Source organism: Rhinichthys klamathensis, unplaced genomic scaffold (genome assembly GCF_029890125.1).
Source record: "Rhinichthys klamathensis goyatoka isolate OS25496 unplaced genomic scaffold, OSU_Roscu_1.1 h1tg000275l_1, whole genome shotgun sequence".
Lineage (NCBI taxonomy): Eukaryota > Metazoa > Chordata > Actinopteri > Cypriniformes > Leuciscidae > Rhinichthys > Rhinichthys klamathensis.
In genome coordinates, this window is record NW_026606794.1 from 1,762,804 (window position 1) to 1,780,751 (window position 17,948).

The 17,948-nt window shown below is 39.6% G+C and overlaps 1 protein-coding gene across 1 annotated transcript in view; it reads left to right on the forward strand.

Annotated features, from left to right (window-relative positions):
* Window positions 1-17,335, forward strand: part of si:ch73-211e3.1 (mastermind-like protein 2) — a 73,867-nt gene extending 56,532 nt beyond the window's left edge. The window contains exons 3-5 of the mRNA XM_056268525.1: window positions 13,338-13,460; window positions 13,600-13,672; window positions 14,561-17,335. Of these exons, the coding sequence (XP_056124500.1) occupies window positions 13,338-13,460; window positions 13,600-13,672; window positions 14,561-15,570 (1,206 nt within the window). The 3' untranslated portion in view covers window positions 15,571-17,335. The remainder of the gene's footprint in view (window positions 1-13,337; window positions 13,461-13,599; window positions 13,673-14,560) is intronic.
* The last annotated feature ends 613 nt before the right edge of the window (window positions 17,336-17,948 follow it).

The window sequence follows — 17,948 nt, forward strand, 5'->3', positions numbered from 1 at the left end:
TGGCCAGACTGGTTCGAGCTGATAGAAGGGCAACAGTGACTGAAATAACCACTCGTTACAACCGAGGTATGCAGCAAAGCATTTGTGAAGCCACAACACGCACAACCTTGAGGCGGATGGGCTACAACAGCAGAAGACTCCACCGGGTACCACTCATCTCCACTACAAATAGGAAAAAGAGGCTACAATTTGCAAGAGCTCACCAAAATTGAACAGTTGAAGACTGGAAAAATGTTGCCTGGTCTGATGAGTCTCGATTTCTGTTGAGACATTCAGATGTTAGAGTCAGAATTTGGCGTAAACAGAATGAGAACATGGAACCATCATGCCTTGTTACCACTGTGCAGGCTGGTGGTGGTGGTGTAATGGTGTGGGGGATGTTTTCCTGGCACACTTTAGGCCCCTTAGTGCCAATTGGGCATCGTTTTAAATGCCACGGCCTACCTGAGCATTGTTTCTGACCATGTCCATCCCTTTATGGCCACCATGTACCCATCCTCTGATGGCTACTTCCACCATGTCACAAAGCTCTAATCATTTCAAATTGGTTTCTTGAACATGACAATGAGTTCACTGTACTAAAATGGCCTCCACAGTCACCAGATCTCAACCCAATAGAGCATCTTTGGGATGTGGTGGAACGGGAGATTCGCATCATGGATGTGCAGCCGACAAATCTGCAGCAACTGTGTGATGCCATCATGTCAATATGGACCAAACTCCCTGAGGAATGCTTCCAGCACCTTGTTGAATCTATGCCACGAAGAATTGAGGCAGTTCTGAAGGCAAAAGGGGGTCCAACCCGTTACTAGCATGGGGTACCTAATAAAGTGGCCGGTGAGTGTATATATATATATATGTATATATATATATATATATAAGATCCTCTCACATTTCTCCATTATGACAACAGAGATGGGAGTGAAACTGAAATAATGGATAAATAGAAGGAGAAAGTGCTCAAGGGACATGTTGTGTTGTGTTGTGTTGTGTTGTGTTGTGTTGTGTGTGTGTGTGTGTGTGTGTGTGTGTGTGTGTGTGTGTGTGTGTGTGTGTGTGTGTGTGTGTGTGTGTGTGTGTGTGTGTGTGTCTTTTTTTGCACATGTTATCAGTGGATTTAAATTGCTAAGCTTGCACAAGGAAAGCCAAGAATCGGTGGATCCCAAGGTCTCTCTCCAATAAGGATGACAGAATACCTTGAACTGGCTGCAGGCGTCATGAAACACACACACCTCACATATTATTATTATGATTACACATCTCTTGAAATACTTGATTCTGATTATCAATCTTAGCATGCTGGTGTCTGTTTCCATGTATTGATAAACTGGAATTGTATATTTGACATGTTCTTCAAATCATGTGTGTATTATTGTCATACAGTACCATTCAAAAGTTTCGGGTCAGTAAGATTTTTTTTAAGGTTGTTATAAAGAAATGAATACTTTTATAGGATTCATTATGATTCATTAAATTGACATTCAAAAGTGACAGTAAAGACATATAATGTGACAAAATGTTTATTTTTATCCTGAATTCTGAATAAAAATAAAAGTATCATGATTTCCACAAACAGAACATTGCAGAACATTTTCAACATTGATAATAATAATAAATGTTATTTAAGCACCAAATCAGAATATTAGAAGGATCTGAAGGATCATGTGACGCTGAAGACTGGAGTAATGATGTTGAAAATTCAACTTTACCATTACAGGAATAAAATACACTTTCAAATATAATTCAAAGTGAAAATATACCTTTTTCTTTAAGATAAATTCAGCCTTGGTGAATTTCGTTATCTTTTTTATTCATGAAAAGATAAAGTAAACAGTCCTGACCACCCTGTCAGGGTTTGGTTTCATGAGGTTTTAGCCAATATACAGGGTTTATGGTAGCCTGGATGGCAGCCCGAACCCCGCCCACAACATTTTTTGATCGGGAAGTTCGGTCTGGACTCGATCCAATGAGGAGTAATTATGATCGGTTCAGAAATCGTCGGGCCAATCAAATTGCCAGGGCGGGCTTTATACGATGATGGACAGATGATCTGCAGGGACGTAATCCTCACGTTATCAAAGAGCGCTTGGGTTGAACTGGTTTCCCTCACAGATGACTGCAGCTGGAGAACTGAGATGTAGAGATTCCGCTATCGCGTCCGTTGTAAAAGAAATCGACAGCGCATTCATTTTAAAAGACGAACATAGAACTGCAATCAAGGCAGTTGTCGATCGGAAAGATGTGTTTGCCGTCCTTCCTACGGGATTCGGCAAAAGTTTAATTTATCAGCTGGCTCCGATGGTAACTAAGAAGATGGGACGCAATGAAAACCCTGTGGTCGTTGTGGTTTCTCCTTTGGTCGCACTCATAGAGGGCCAAGTAAAAGAAGCAACACTCGTTATTTTACTTCTTCCAGCGTGCGTGCATTTGAGTTCTGTAGTTGACAACTGTGTTATGCAAAGTAGTTGACTTACTGCGTTGCTCTCATTGGTTGTAGGTCTATCCAATTGAGTGCAGAGTTTCTTTTTCCTGGTTCGGTTAAGACACGCCTCATAATCAAAGCCCTATGAAGCAGTATCAGACTCACATTCTGACTAGAATATGAGTATGACGAAGTCAGGCTAGGTTTATGGTTCAGCTTCATGCTAAATCAACTCAAAGATTTAAATTGTTACTTTCTATTACAGAATTTCTTGCCTGTGTGTTTCACCATTCTGTTCTGAAATGGAAACCAAAACTTAAGTACATTACAAAAACATTTGTGTGCTTAGAGGAAGATAAAGCCCTACAGAATGAGTGTTATTTTAGGGCGACAACCTGTCATGGTAGCTTTGTGGAGTGTCTTAGAGGCTAATAAGCTACGATTACAGGTTTAGAAAGAGTGTCTGAGGTGTTTATAAAGTGTTTGTAAGGGATTGCCTGTTTTATGTAGCTTATACCACTCTGATTTAGACAAGGGTGAGTGGTCTAAGCAGCTGATCTATCCTGACAGCAGTAATCCCCCCACGATCCCTCTCAGACTGTGTGTGTGTGTGTGTGTGTGTGTGTGTGTGTGTGTGTCTGTCTTAGCATAACAGCGGAATGGAGCAGATTGAATAGGGATGGAGTGAGAGAGAGTTAAATTATAAAAGAGTCTCATAATGACCAGGGTATGAAGGAAGTGTGTGTGTCTGTGTCTACGTGAATAACCTCTAGGGAAGGTGTTATTCTGGTGCTCAGACAGAAGTAGCACTGCCTGATATTCATCCCTCTTTGCACACACACACACACACTTGCGGTCTACAGGAAGGAAGTTCTGGTGTGCTGTTGACTGTTCTTGCAAAGTGAAAGCCAGAGGAGAAGCAGCATGTTCGCTGAGATCTCTCAGACCACTGTGGTATTGCAAACAACTCTCTTTCTGCCTCTAAACTGGAGATGAATTATTAAAAACTCAGCTAAGTTCACTAATAACTGCACAACAAGTGCTTGTTTAAAACCATGTTTTTCAAGTGCTTTTAAAACTAAAATGTGGATATTTAGCTTTAGCATGCGTATCCCAGAGGATACGGATTGAACCTGCTGGAAGGTTGCTTAATATTGTGTATTTTTTGATGTGGGGAAGGCTCACAGGGAGATTGCATCCTCACATATCTGTTTTATAGAGCGAATTAACAACTGTTTCCAATTATTTTCTTGTATGAAAGATTTGACTTGCTTTTTGCAGACTAGCCAGCAGTTCAAATGAGTTAACAGCTAAAGAAATATACTAAATAAAGCGTTAAAGGGTTAGCTCACCCAAAAATCTGTCATCATTTATGCACCATCATATCGTTCCTGCGAAGCACAAGAGAAGATATTTTGAACAATGCTGGTAGCAGTTTTGGTTACCATTGAGTTTCATTGTAGATTCTCAGAAAAGATGGGCAAAATGTGTACCTTTAGTGGGATAAGCTGTTGTACCCCATAACATTTTTACACGCTTTTTTCCTGAGAGTGTATGGACAAAAAATATATTTCACAAAATATCTTCTTTTATGTTCCAAAGAAGAAAGAAAGGCATTCAGGTTTAGAACGACGTGAGGGTGTGTAAATGACAGAATATACATTTTTTTTTATTTTGGGTAACATTTTACAAACAAGGTTTCATTTGTCAACATTAGTTACAAACAACCTTCTAAAGCATGTATTAATCTTAGTTAATGTTAATTTCAACGTTTATTAATACATTATTAAAATCAAAAGTTGTGCCTGTCAATAGTATTTAATGGAGATAAAATGAACTAACAATGAACAACAAAATAATAATAAAGAATAACAATTACTGTAGCAAATGTATTGCTCACTGTTACTTAATAATAGTTGATGCATCAGATAATGTTCACTTATGGGACCTTATTGTAAAGCGATACTGATCATTAAAGAAAATCTAAAAATCAGAAAGGTTTTTGTGAGTTAGGGCATAGAAATATAATTAGCTCAGTATAAAACAATAGAAGTCAATGAAAATTCTAAACTATGATATAAAAACTAACGTGTGTGCGTTTTAATTGAAGAAAATGTCTTCAAATAGGTGAGGGATAATGGTACATTGTAGAAACACACACTGCTCTTGATTTCTTTGTTTCCGATAACCTCTCCCTCATTATTAGATATGAGCCGGCAGACCTGTGTGTGCTTGGTATTCTGCACCGCACTCATACATATACACCTGCAAGGTATCAGGATCTCAGGAGAACTACATGGGAATCAAACTTTCTCTCCCCCTGTAAACAAAGCCCTCCTGTCTGTGTAGTCAAACAGACACTGTGTTTGCCCAGTAGATGAGAAACGCAAAGGCAGAACATGTGAGCAGATCAAAAAAGAAGAAATGCCAAAGGTCTGTCCCCCATCAGGGACTGTAAGACATCAGGGCAGCGAGCAGACATTACAGGAGCCTGTGTTTTTCATGGAGCAGAGAAAGTGGAAGACACTTTGTAAATGCATCATGTGAACAAGTAGTCAACCACTGTTACATTTTCAACTCACTTACCGATAACTAGAGAGGTGGGTGACCTGCTTTCTGGTGTAATGCAGATATATGCTTTTTGATTTCTTTGTTTTGCTATTTATTCTCTTTATATATATATTATATATACATACATTTTTCATTCAATTGTACTAACCTCTAGTCTATTATCTTTTATATTTGTTAATTAATTTACTTATAATTCTTTTTCAATATTTTTTAAATGCAATAATTATTAAACATATATTTAAATTAAAGTAATAAATTATTAAATTTAGATATTTAAATAGAATTTCATATAAAATATATGATTGGTTATAGTATAATAATATGCAAATATATATATATATACTACACTAAGTTTGTTCATTTAATTAAATAAGTAAAATAAATTGCTTATTTAACTACTTATATATATATATATATATATATATATATATATATATATATATATATATATATAAATAAGTAGTTAAATAAGCAATTTATTTTACTTTTCTGTATTTGTGTAATGTTGAATTAAATTGTACTAACCTCTATCATCTGTCTATTATTTAAATATTTGTAATTAAATGAACGAACGTAGTGTAGTATTTAAAAATGTTTAAATTGAATCTCAAATAAATGAATTAATATAGATAAAACATTTGAAAATACGCATTTTCCATTGAGCAAATACATAAGTTGGCCAACCAATATAACAGTCTAAAAAATGTTTGATTATGATTCATCCTCCCGGTTGATATATTGGTCTATAACTCATGCATTGAGAATTTTGACTGATTACGTTTCTATAGAGCTGCAATAATTAGAATAATTGTCTATTCAGTTAAAGGGTCACTCCACCCATTTCAACATTAATCTTTATTGAAAGTGGGTTATATATGTAGTCGAAATGTAAAAGAAATTTTAAATTTGGTGCCCTCTTGACCGAGAAAAGACAGAAAATAACTTTGGGGCGCATTTGTATGTAAGACAACAACTCCCACAATGCACCATGTTGCACAGCTCCGCAAGCCACTCCCACTAATCCAGAACAGCGCAAACATCAGAGAAATCGCTCTTCCGTCTACAAGAAGGCTAGCTGCCAAATGAGTTTAAAATTCATTTCACAAAAAATGTCTAGTTAGTTGTGGCGAGCAGGACGAGGGCGAGGGACGTGAGAGGACGACGCGAGTGATAATGAATGGCACCTGTGCAGCGGTCTCATATCTCTCACGGAGGAGCGGAAGCACAAAAGGAACAGGCCTGATTTTATGTTTTGTTTCTGTTGTGTGTGGCCAGCTGGCTTATACTTTTGTTTTGTATTTGTTTATTTTACTATTAAAACGTTTAAATGTTCGCCGGTTCCAGCCTCCTTCTTCCCACAACAACGAACCCCGTTACATTGGCAAACTCATTAGTGAATTACTCGTTTGTATTTCTTTCTATATGGTGAATTATTGCATGATACCTGCATGTTCAGTCAGGCGAAACTAGGATGGTTCACATCACAACACAAACGTCCGTGTGGTCGTCTGATTCAGAGATTTCGTCCAGGAGAAACTGCCTTGTTGAAATTCTCTGCAGCAGACGGACTCTATCTGTGTCCGTAGCGCACAGCGAGAGCACAGGCACCAGCAGTCCGCCCAGCTCAAGCCAGCCCGGGCTCCTCGTCCGCGACAGGCAGCCGCCTCCTGTTCCACCATCAGCCTCAGCTGCTCTTCACTATATTGGGGCTCGTAAAGATAGCCACGAACAGCGGATTCGAGCAGCAGAATTTCAAAATCCTCTTCTTCCATATCATGTTTAGTTTCTTCCGTCATTGTCGTAACTTCCTATATCCACAGCGCTTGTTAGCTTAGCTTATAAACAAGATGGCTGATATTGCTTTCAGTATCTGCAAGTGAAGTCCCACCCACTGATCTGTGATAGCTCTGTTAGCGCATTAGGTCCAACCCCCTATGGGCGGGTTTGAAAGGGTGGGAATTTGTGCTTGTAGTCTATACAGAAATCCCCCCTTTTTACACTTCCTCCTACAATGACGTCAAATGACGATTTTTGCGTCATTGTAGGAGGAAGTGAAAAAGGTAAATAGTAGATTTCTCTCGTCTCAGGGGAAAATGAAAGAATGTTGCACGACCATTCAATAGTATGACTGGTTGTCTAACAATGGACCTCTTAATGCAAATGGGTGGAGTGACCCTTTAACATTATTATTCAGCGTTCAGTAAGAGATTTAAACAGTGTGGAGGTATTCATGCTAACAGTGTAAAACACAATAACAGTAAAATGGCTTAATAAAACAGTCAGATGCAGTTGAAGGCCGACCGTGTTGTCTTTGTGTTGTAGTGTATCGGCTAAGCAGAGCCCGTCCCGAGTGACCTTGCCCTGAGGTGGAGTGGAGGGAGGAGGGTGGACAGAAGTGGGGTTGGGTGGGGGTGTACACAGATGGTGGAGAATATGGTTCCAGGGTATTTCGGAGGGGCCTAGCTTGGACAAACGCAAATAAATAAGCCTCTTCACCCAGCACAGAGAAAGAGAGCCGCATTGTTCTAGAACTGCTGAGATGGATCTTTGAAGACAGCCAAGGTAAAGTAAAGCAATTCAAGAATTTACTAAGTAATAATTAGAAGGGTCCGCCAGGGCCGAAGGTGTGGAGAGCTGTGCAGACGATATCGGATAGGAAGGTTTTGACGTAGCCCCATGCGGTTCTGTGGTTCTGCGTTCTGCAAGGTTGAGGACACAGAGCCCAGCTGCGGCAAGAATGAATGCTGAATAAATTAAGCATTCTGCCAAGTTAACACTTGCCTGGCAGAGGCTCTTTCCCTCCAAACCCAGGTGTGTGTGAATGTGTGCACTGTACGTGTGAGAACATTTTTTATTGTGTAAATATGTTTTGTGCGAATGCAGTATGTGTGCATGCTTTATCACACAAGTGTGTGTGTGTGTGTGTGTGTGTGTGTGTGCACATCTTACTCTTTCCAGTGTCTGGCACTGGTAGGGGGATGGGTGTGTGTGTGTGTGTGCAGAAATGCGTGCCAGGAACAGTTCGGGAATTTGAGGCGGTGTTTCAAAGGGTCCCAGGATAGTTAGCAGGCTTCAAAGCAGCAAGACTGGAGCTTGTTCTCTCCTTCACATCCATCCACCCACACACCTACAATCTTTATTCGCTTTCCCCCCTCAATAACAGGATTTTTTTTTTGTTTATTTTTTTATTTTATTTTACCTAAAATCTATTTTTACATGTCTGAACAAAACATGTGGATATCCTCAGCGCCCCAAGGATTTTTTGTGATGGGGTGTATATGGTAGGCATGGCACAATGTGGTTAACCAGGCTGGCATGAAGGCTGGCTCTTGTCTCCAAGCCACACAAATAGAGAGGGAGAGACAGAAAGAGAGAGCTGATATGTGTTGTTGTGGAAGTAGGTCAGGCGTCACATTCATTAACATCCTCCTCTCATGCCCAATGATGTGAGCCGCTCCCACTATCACACACACATGTACATGTACATCTCTCTGTGTGTGCACACGCATAAATCAGGGCACGCATAACTTGCATATTAAATATTATCAGAGCTTATCACTTCAAGGCAGCCGCTTACATTCAGCATGAATTTGTTTCATAAAAAAAATAAAAATAATTGTTGGTACATTATGTTGGTCATCATTTCATAGCGCTTTAACCCCACCATCAAGGCAATAGACGTAAACAAACTTGGTTACCGTGGAGATAAAAGCAGTACTTAGTGTCTGCCTGCTCTCTGGACGACTGGACTTCTGCCAGAACGGCACAGCAGAGCGCTCTACACAACTCTGTCCCACTTTCTTTCGCACGCTTTCCTCGCATGCACCCTCTCTCTCTATCTCGCTCCCTCTTCCATTATCCACTCCACTTTCTAATTCTACCTGCTTTGCAAAAGTTGTGTGCCTGAGTCAGTCCCTTTCTCTCCTCTTATGTCGTCACCTTCCTTGCTTTCTGCCCGCTCCATTCATCCTTGTCTCATTCTTTCCTAACTCTTGCAGTCATAAGCTTTCCCTCTTTCTCTGTCCCTCCCCCTCTCTACTCTTAGCAAGGTCACTTGGAGTTGCATGACAAAGCGACTTCACTGACATTCAGCAACAACCCCTCTCTCTCTCTCTCTCTCTCTCTCTCTCTCTCTCTCTCTCTCTCTCTCTCTCTCTCTCTCTCTCTCTCTCTCTCTCTCTCTCTCTCTCTCCTTCCCTTCCTGTAGTCCTGCACTGCTGCTTCTCAGTCATTTTCCCATGACAATTAGCTAAAGCCTGGAAAATGGACCTAAATTTAGATATATTTGACTTTTTTGGCAAATAAAACCTTACTTGGTCTACCCGTTTAATCCCACCGGTCACAATTGTGACCGCAGCTTTTTCTTATTTCTGGAAGCTCTAAAAATGTTTTTTATTGACTTTGGGCAAGAAATTCAACTTTTAAATGACAAAATAGATTGTCTTGATTAAAATCAATTAATGTCATGTGACTAGTGTGAAAGGTCACATGACCAGATCAGTTCACTTCCTGCTTGCACATCTAGAAGAAGATGTCTTCCTCAGACTACTACAAAAAGTAGTATATAAAACATCTTAATTTACATATAGAACTATCATATTTTGTACATATATTCTTTAAAGGGTCTACTACTGATATATTTTGAGAATTATACTCCTGCATATATATTTTGCTCGTAAGACTTGTAAATTTGTTTACGGTCACAATTGTGACCGGTAGTATAACACAGTGCTTCAATTGAAAACAGAGGTATTGGCTGGTATTGGCAATCCTACACTGAACGTATGCCACACCTGGGAGGGGGATGGATGATCTTGGCAAAAGAGAAGTGCTCACTAACACAGATTTAGACAGATTTGTGAAGAATATTTGAGTGAAATAGGCCTTTTGTGTACATAGAAAAGGTCTTAGATCTTTGAGTTCAGCTCATGAAAAATGGGGGCAAAAACAAAAGTATTGCGTTTATAATTTTGTTCAGTGTAGTGATGAGTGTCCCAGAAACGGTCAATGTGCTGGACCTTCTAGACATACCTGACCCCCTGAGATAAGAACTGAGAACTGCCCTGAGAACTGCCCGGTCATGTAGATTTGCCTGTTTATACAACATTAGGAGGATCAGGCCCTTCCTATTGGAGCATGCTATACACTACTCCTTGCCCAAGCTGTTTTTCTATCCAGACTGGACTATTGTAATGCTCTCTTGGCAAGTCTTCCAACATCAACTGTCAAACCTCTGCAACTGATCCAGAATACGGCAGCAATAGTGGTCTTTAATGAGCCAAAGAGAGCGCATGTCATACCTCTCATAAAATTGCACTGGTTGCCCATTGCCACTCGCATCAAATTCAAGGCACTTATATTTGCCTACAGAACAACCACTGGCTCTGCACCCCTGTACCTAAACTCACTACTTCAGACTTATGTGACCTCCAGAACCTTGTGTTCTGCAAGTGAACGGCGCCTTTGTTGTGCCATCCCACAAAATCACTTTCACAAGCTTTTACCTTGTACTGTTCCATGCTAGTGGAACGACCTGCTTATCTCAACCCGAGCTGTTGAGTCTTTAGCCATTTTCAAGAAACGGCTGAAGACGCATCTTTATCGTCAACACTTGACCCACTAACACTTACTATTCTATATATCTAGCCTATTAAAAAAAAAAAAAACTGTCCTAGACTAACTGGGACTAGTGACAGCACTTATATTGTTGCCCTATTGTTGGTTTGATTGATTGGCTTTCCTATTTGAAGGTCACTTTGGATAAAAGTCTGCTAATGATTAAATGTAAAATGGTAAAACAACCAACCATAGTTCACTTTCTGTATGTGAGGTTTTGGAGCAGGAATGAATTTGGAACACCTATATATTATATTTATTATATATTTAAAAGTAGTTCAGTTTGAACTATAATAACCCTTGTTTAGATGACAAAAGCAAGGTCAAACATGCATGCTCTGGGTTAAGTGATAGAACATCCTTTCATGCTCTGCCGCACGCAAATGCATAATTGGTTTTTATTTCTCTTGTTAGTTTGATATGGGTAATTATGTCTCTTTTTTGTGGTTTAGGGCATATTTAGTGCTGTTTTTCATTGGTATCCTTTAAAATACCTTGTAATTAATGCCTTCATCTTTTTGCCTAGATTTGCACGGTCTAAATTATATTTTACATTTCTAATTATATTCTGTTTTATTTCATACTTTTGCTTAATTTTATTTATTAATACTATTACTTAACTCTAATGGTATTGTACTTATTTTGCCATGCAAATAGGCTACAATACTGCAAAACAGAGAGAGAGAGAGAGAGAGAGAGAGAGAGAGAGAGAGAGAGAGAGAGAGAGAGAGAATCCAAATTTACATCTTCCTTTCCACCCCGATGGATTTGACAGGGTTAAACATATCTCTCTTTCTTTGTTACCGTCTTGTACGCACAGGAACGGTTGTATTCTGTTCGACAACAAAGGCAGCGGATTGCTTTGATAACCTCTGCTGCTGTGATATCTAATCTATTAAATGCACGCTGAAATGCGAGTTGCATGAAAAGCTGAGTGAGCGCGCGGAACTGAAAGGGGAAGCGGCTTGACGGACTGCTTTACTTGAAACGTGTGTGTGTGTGTGTGTGTGTGTGTGTCTGGCTGGATGCTCTGGAAAGCTTGTGAGGTGTTGGGGTGTAGCTCAGGACAGAAGAAAAAAAGAAAGAAAGACTTATCGTGGGCACCATCGGAAACGCTGTTTAACTTGGCGAGCTCTGCCGGATAGAGCGCAAGCTGCGTCCTGACAGACTAAAACGTGTCGTCACTAGTACTTCTAATGAGCAGCACACTAATAATTTATATTTATCAATACACTAGGCTGATTGGATAGAGAGCAGACTGGTTTGTTTTTTCAATAAGGGGATCGATAAAGACAGGCGACAGAGGAGCTCAGCGTAAACTCTTGAGGAGGATCAAGCGGTTAAACGCACCGAGCTGTTTTTGTTTAGGAGTGTGCGCATGCGCCATCTAGCGTTCGCTTAGTGAAAAATCTTCTTTTTTTTTTACTCGTATCTCTTTCGGATTTGTGAAAGAGTCGTTGATTATCATAGTAATTAACTTACTGTTTTCTTGCCTCGTTTTTTGCAGGTATTTGAGCGGTTGATGAAACATAAATTGTTTAAATAATGTTTAACCATTAACGTTACTCATAAGATTTTAAGGAACAGCTCGCCCAGAAAGAAGGTTCTGGCATCATTTACTCACCCTTTATTGTTCCAAACCCATGAACTGAAGTGAATGGTGAACAAACCTGAGTAAATGATAAGATTGATAAATGATGTTCATTTTTGGGTGAACTGTCACTTTAAGAAGTAACAGATGCGAGTGTTCTTAATAATCATTAGACGTTTTAGCTCTTAATGGCAAACAGAATCATGCATGGACAATTCAGAGGCACAGCCCTAACACAGCACAACCAACAAAAGCATCTAAACCAGCTTTTCATTCCTGCTGCACATACCCAAGTGCTGGATCAATATCCATTACCAGCACTAGTGCTGCAGACAAGCCATTCATTTCCACTGCAAAGCACCACGATATTCCCCTTGGGAAGCCGTTTCATCACTCTGCCTGCTACAAGCAAAGATGATTACACCAGATTCATGCTAGGCGTGTCTGTTAGTGCCTCAGATTACCTCTGCTTGTTCTCCAGCTTGATATTAGCTATGTGTGATGCTAAGCATATGTAGTTTAAGATTTAATTTAATTCACACAACATAATAAACCCAGTAATTTCATTTTGTGTTTATGTTTGTGTCTTTATGACGTGAAGCAGATCATTTTGTTCTGCCATTGACGATTTGTAGTTATCTCTCAACGTCTTCATAATAGTCTATGATTAATGTTCTACTCCGGTTACGCATGAGTGCGAGGTGTTTTCAGGATTCGGATGGGAGTAGAGGGAGGGAAGAGGGTGGGGAGCATTTCTTCTGTGGGAATAGGAATATGGAATGCCTAGCTGAACTGTTCGGGCGGAGGGGTGCATTTAGACAAAGCCAACAAAAACAAACGTCCATGGCTCTGGGAAGGCAGGGTCTGGTCTGAATCCTCTGTGGTTATTTACAGATGTTTACGACTTTGCTAAGGAAAGAAGCCCTGTTAGAACATGTGGGCTTGGTTGAGATGACCTTTTTAGCGGTGATCACGGTGAGATTATTTGTAGTTAGTTACAGTTGTTTGTGTGGGTCAAGTGAAGGTCAGGTGAGATCATGTCTGTGTGGATATGATGGCCATTGTTTCGTTTTCATTTGAAAAGTTTGAAACTGAACGCAGGTTTAATAGTGATCTTTCTTTATCTGTCTGTCTTAGGATCAAGGTGCAGGAATGGTGCCTCATCTTCAGGACGCCCCGTCAGCAGTGCCACGGCAGCCCCAGAGCAGCAGTTACAATATGATGCTTAAGAATCAGATAATAAACAAACATCTTCAACAAGTCAGTGTTCAAACTCTTTTTTAAATGTATCATTCTCAGAGTGCAATTTGGGTTCTGAATACCTTTTCATTTGCACTACTTTAGAGGTAGAATTGATTTGCTTTTTAAATGTTCATAAATTATTGTCTATTTATTCAAGGAAAAGCAAAGGCAAATGGAGCAAATGAATGGAGGGCATATCACAGACTGCCATCAGGTGGCACCATTTCAAGGTACAGTAACATCACCACACCACCTACAAGTCATTTTCCATAAATATTGGTAAACATTGGGTCTCATTCAGTTTTGAATGCATACATTTATTTTTATTGGGAAATCATAATTTATCAGTAAGTTTGCACAAAAACTCTAAATTTATGATAGAATTTACAACCAATTGAAACCACTCATTCAAAAATCCACATACTCCCAATAAAAACAAGTCATTTATTTATTAGACAGTTTATTGAATATATATTATTAGAAATGAACTAATTGACTCTAGAAATAAATAACATATGTATATATATATATATATATATATATATATATATATATATATATGTGTGTAAATACAGAAGCCCTTATGTGGATTAAGTTTGGGCATCTTTTATACAAATTACTAGCTGTGTTCCCACTTATTAGTGGAAATTGTGGTAAATGTGTATGTGCACTGCACACATACGGGATTTATACAAAAGGCCCATTGTTTACTCAATGCCAAATTTTTGCTATATCCAGTATATTGGTGTTAGCAAGATTTTCTTTTTGTTTGAAAGAAAATTATATTTTTATTGAGTAAGGATGCATTCAAATTATTAAAAGTGACCGTAATGATTTTTACATTGTTACAAAATATTCCTATGAACTTTCGATTTATTAAAAATCCTGAAAATAACGTATCATGCTTTCCACCAAAATTTTAAGCAGCACAACTGTTTTTTTAGCAATGATATAAGAATGAATAAGAAATGTTTTTTGAGCAGCTGATCAGCATATTAGAATGATTTCTGAAGGATCGTGTGACACTGTAAGTGAGTAATGGCTGCTGAAAATTCAGTTTTACCATCACAAGAATAAATTATATTTTTATGATTATGATTATGATTTCTGTCTTGTAGGTCCAGGTCGACCTCTCCCTCCGGAGTGTGGTGGTTATCCTATGGGGGCTTCTCAACAGTCGAATTCCACAATGCTCTCCCACAGCGGCCCTTTACCCACAAACCGAATGGGTCTTTCCTCCAGCTCGGTCTCCCAGATGGGCCCGTCGGTTGGAGGATACATGTGCAGCAAAGGTTCTAAACAAACACTCTGCCACCCATCTCAAGACTTCGGAATGGCGATGCAGCCGGGCCAGAGCATGATGGGAATGGGCGGCCCTCCACGTCAACCGCTACACCCGGCTCACGGTGTGACGCGACCAGGAATGCCGTGTCCCAACCTAACCGGTGTTCCCGTGCCGACCCACCACCTGCGGCAAGCGCTGCACCAAGCCGGAGCTCTTCCGTCACGTATGATGTTCCCTTCCCAGCAGCAGCCCACGTCACAGTCCCAGCTCTGGCAGCACCAGCAAGGGGTGCAACCGCATATGGACCCTGCGAACCACCAACATCCCTTCCCCGCCGGAGGAGCCCCACCTGGATGCGGGGGTCCTCAGTTTCCACAGCGAATGACCGGTATGCCAGCCAACTTCGCTGGTTCCCGTCTACCTCCTAATCAAATACCCCCTGGTTTGGTTGGCAGACCGGACCAGAAGATTCCCACCGCCCAGCCTCTCTCCTCCATGCCCCAACAGAGCCTCAGAATGCGAGGTCCACTTTCCGCTCTAGCTGTTATGAAACCAGGAGGTCCATCCATGATGCACCCAGCTCATGGCATGGCTCCTCCTAGCTACCAGACTGCTTCCGCAGGGAAACACTGTTCACCACAGGGCTACAACCCCGGACATAAGCTGCCCTCCTATGACTACACATCACAGCATCAGAGCAATGGGGCAATAACTGGAGGGCTGCAAGGACCCGGGGGAGGTGGCGGTGCGGAGGTGGACTTCATTGACACTCTGGTGGGAAACAACGAAGACTGGCTGAACAATCTCACCATGATTGATGAATACCTTGAGCAAAACTCATAGGGACTGATTGAAAGCTTCCTAGGTTTGAAAATCACTACACACAGCACCAGAACGAGGTCGTGGGTCCATCATTCTGGAAAGGCGCGTTCACACCAAAAACGATAACTGTAACGACAAATATATTGTCCACACCAATGGAAGATTACATTCTGTTTTTATAAGTGCGCACGCAGGAAATAAACGCTCCAAGAGTGATTCCTACGATATTGCTCTTCTGTGTCTTTATCGTTATAGTTGTGGTGTGGACTTCCCTATGCTCATATAATTCGAACAATTATTAAAACTTTATACTTTATCGTCTTTGGTGTGAACAGGCCTTAAGGTCATAAAGCATTTTTTCATGGCTAGCATAAGTGAGAATGTATCGCACTGCTGAGCCCCCTGAAATGGCTTTTGGCGGCCAATAAAACGTGCTTATAAGATGCCCCATCCTTTTCTCAAAGGTTGCTCTTCCGGTGCTTTTTGCACTGTAGTTTAATATGGAGTGAAACACTGTTTTATGAAAACATGGGCTTTCCCCAGCAGTGTCAAGAAAGTTCTCATTCAGTTAAAGGGATAGTTCACCCAAAAATGAAAATTCTTTCATTGTTTACTCACCCTCAAGTCGTTCCAAATCTTCTGTGAAACACAAAAGATATTTTGAAGACCCTGCAATGAAATGTAATGGGGTCTAAAACAACACAGACATTCATTGTATTGAATACTTTACATGGGGGTTGAATAAAATGATGAGAGAATTGTATTTTTTTGTTGAACAACCCCTTTAAATGCAGCGTGATAACAGTATTGTTGGCAGTCTCATGCCAGACCAAACTAATGTGCACAGCTTTTCATTCTTGCTATTTGAAAAGTGTATGAAATCATTTCTGTGATGAATATTTGAGGGTATTTCAAAAGGGGCTTGTCCTGTACATAAAGTATTTTGTAAAATATGGTTTCTTAAACTGTAACATACAAAAGAGAAGTACACATATTTATGCTTCTTTTCTGCTGATGAATTCTTCAGAATTTCTTTGTAAATAATTATCAAAAGAATAAATAAAACAAACATGCAATGATGTAAAGAAATGAGTGTCACATTAAAATTGCAAATGAAATATTTTACACTAGGAAACTCTATTGTAATTTGTATTATGCAAGACAGTATGGTTAGTTTTTGGAGTAATACTATGTATTACAATGGTGAAAAATTTGTTATGTTTTTGACATAACTGGACTTCTGGTACTCCAGTCTGGCTTAAGAGGGATATTTGTTTTGTGTTTTTAAATTGTGAGGTTTGGAGTATAATGTTTCTCACAGCATTTCATTCTGACATCAATTGCACAGTCTAGAGGTTCTCTAAATTGTGTCATATTGCCATAGCATAATACATTTTACACTAGACACTAGTGTCTTTGTAATGATCTGTTCCAGCTAACAAAATGAGGATCTTGACGTTTTCTGGACCAAGGACACTTTCCAGCATTTCTAGGAATGTCTCTTTGTAAGTGCACACCAGCTTCACTGAAACAGCAGCCTCAGAGTAGCAGAGGGACAACAATATATGATCACACCACCTATTATCTAATACAACAGCAACACCTGTCTGTCACAGTAAGTGCATAAAACCCACAGTCCTTTGTGCCAGAGTCTTGGGTTTCCAGTAGTTCATGACCATGTAGTTAATGCCATGAACTTTAAGACATTCTGATTTGTGATTAATTGTGATTTATTATATTTTGTCTTCATATTTTTAGATTGGAAAATAAACTGTATAAAATCAAACACGTCTCCTTTTTCTTATACCTGTTCTTCTTACTTCCATTCCCACTGGTGGTGTGACTCAAATTTATGACTACAGAAAAAATATTAGCACCACACCTCATTTAGTGTCCAGATACTTACTGTTGACTGATCTATAGGTACACTGGAACAACTGGGCCAGTATATCGCTTTGTGGCTCCTTATAAAGACGAGGCAGGCATAAAGTGGAAATATTTGGGACATTGATTCAAGAGAGGAAATATGCTCTTAAACTATTCTTCTCACTTTCATTTCTGTTCTAGTCTGTTTTGAACAATCATAAAACATTTCTTTATTGGGGCTGAAGTTATTACTATTTATTTATGTTTTGATTATTATGGTAAAGAGGTTCATTTACATCTTTGGCTTAAGCTATAGAGGAAAATGGAGTTTGCACAGAAGTATTTCACTTTCCTGTCGTGATTTTATGATTCCTCACATGGTGTTGTTTTCCAAGACACAGCTGAACTTATTTGTGTATAATTTTCTTCAGTGTTAGTCTTTAGTTTGGGAAATTAAATCACTATTTTCTTATCTAGTAATATGAGAATGTTCATATAAAAAATAAAAATAAAGTTGCTCCAACATTTTGGAA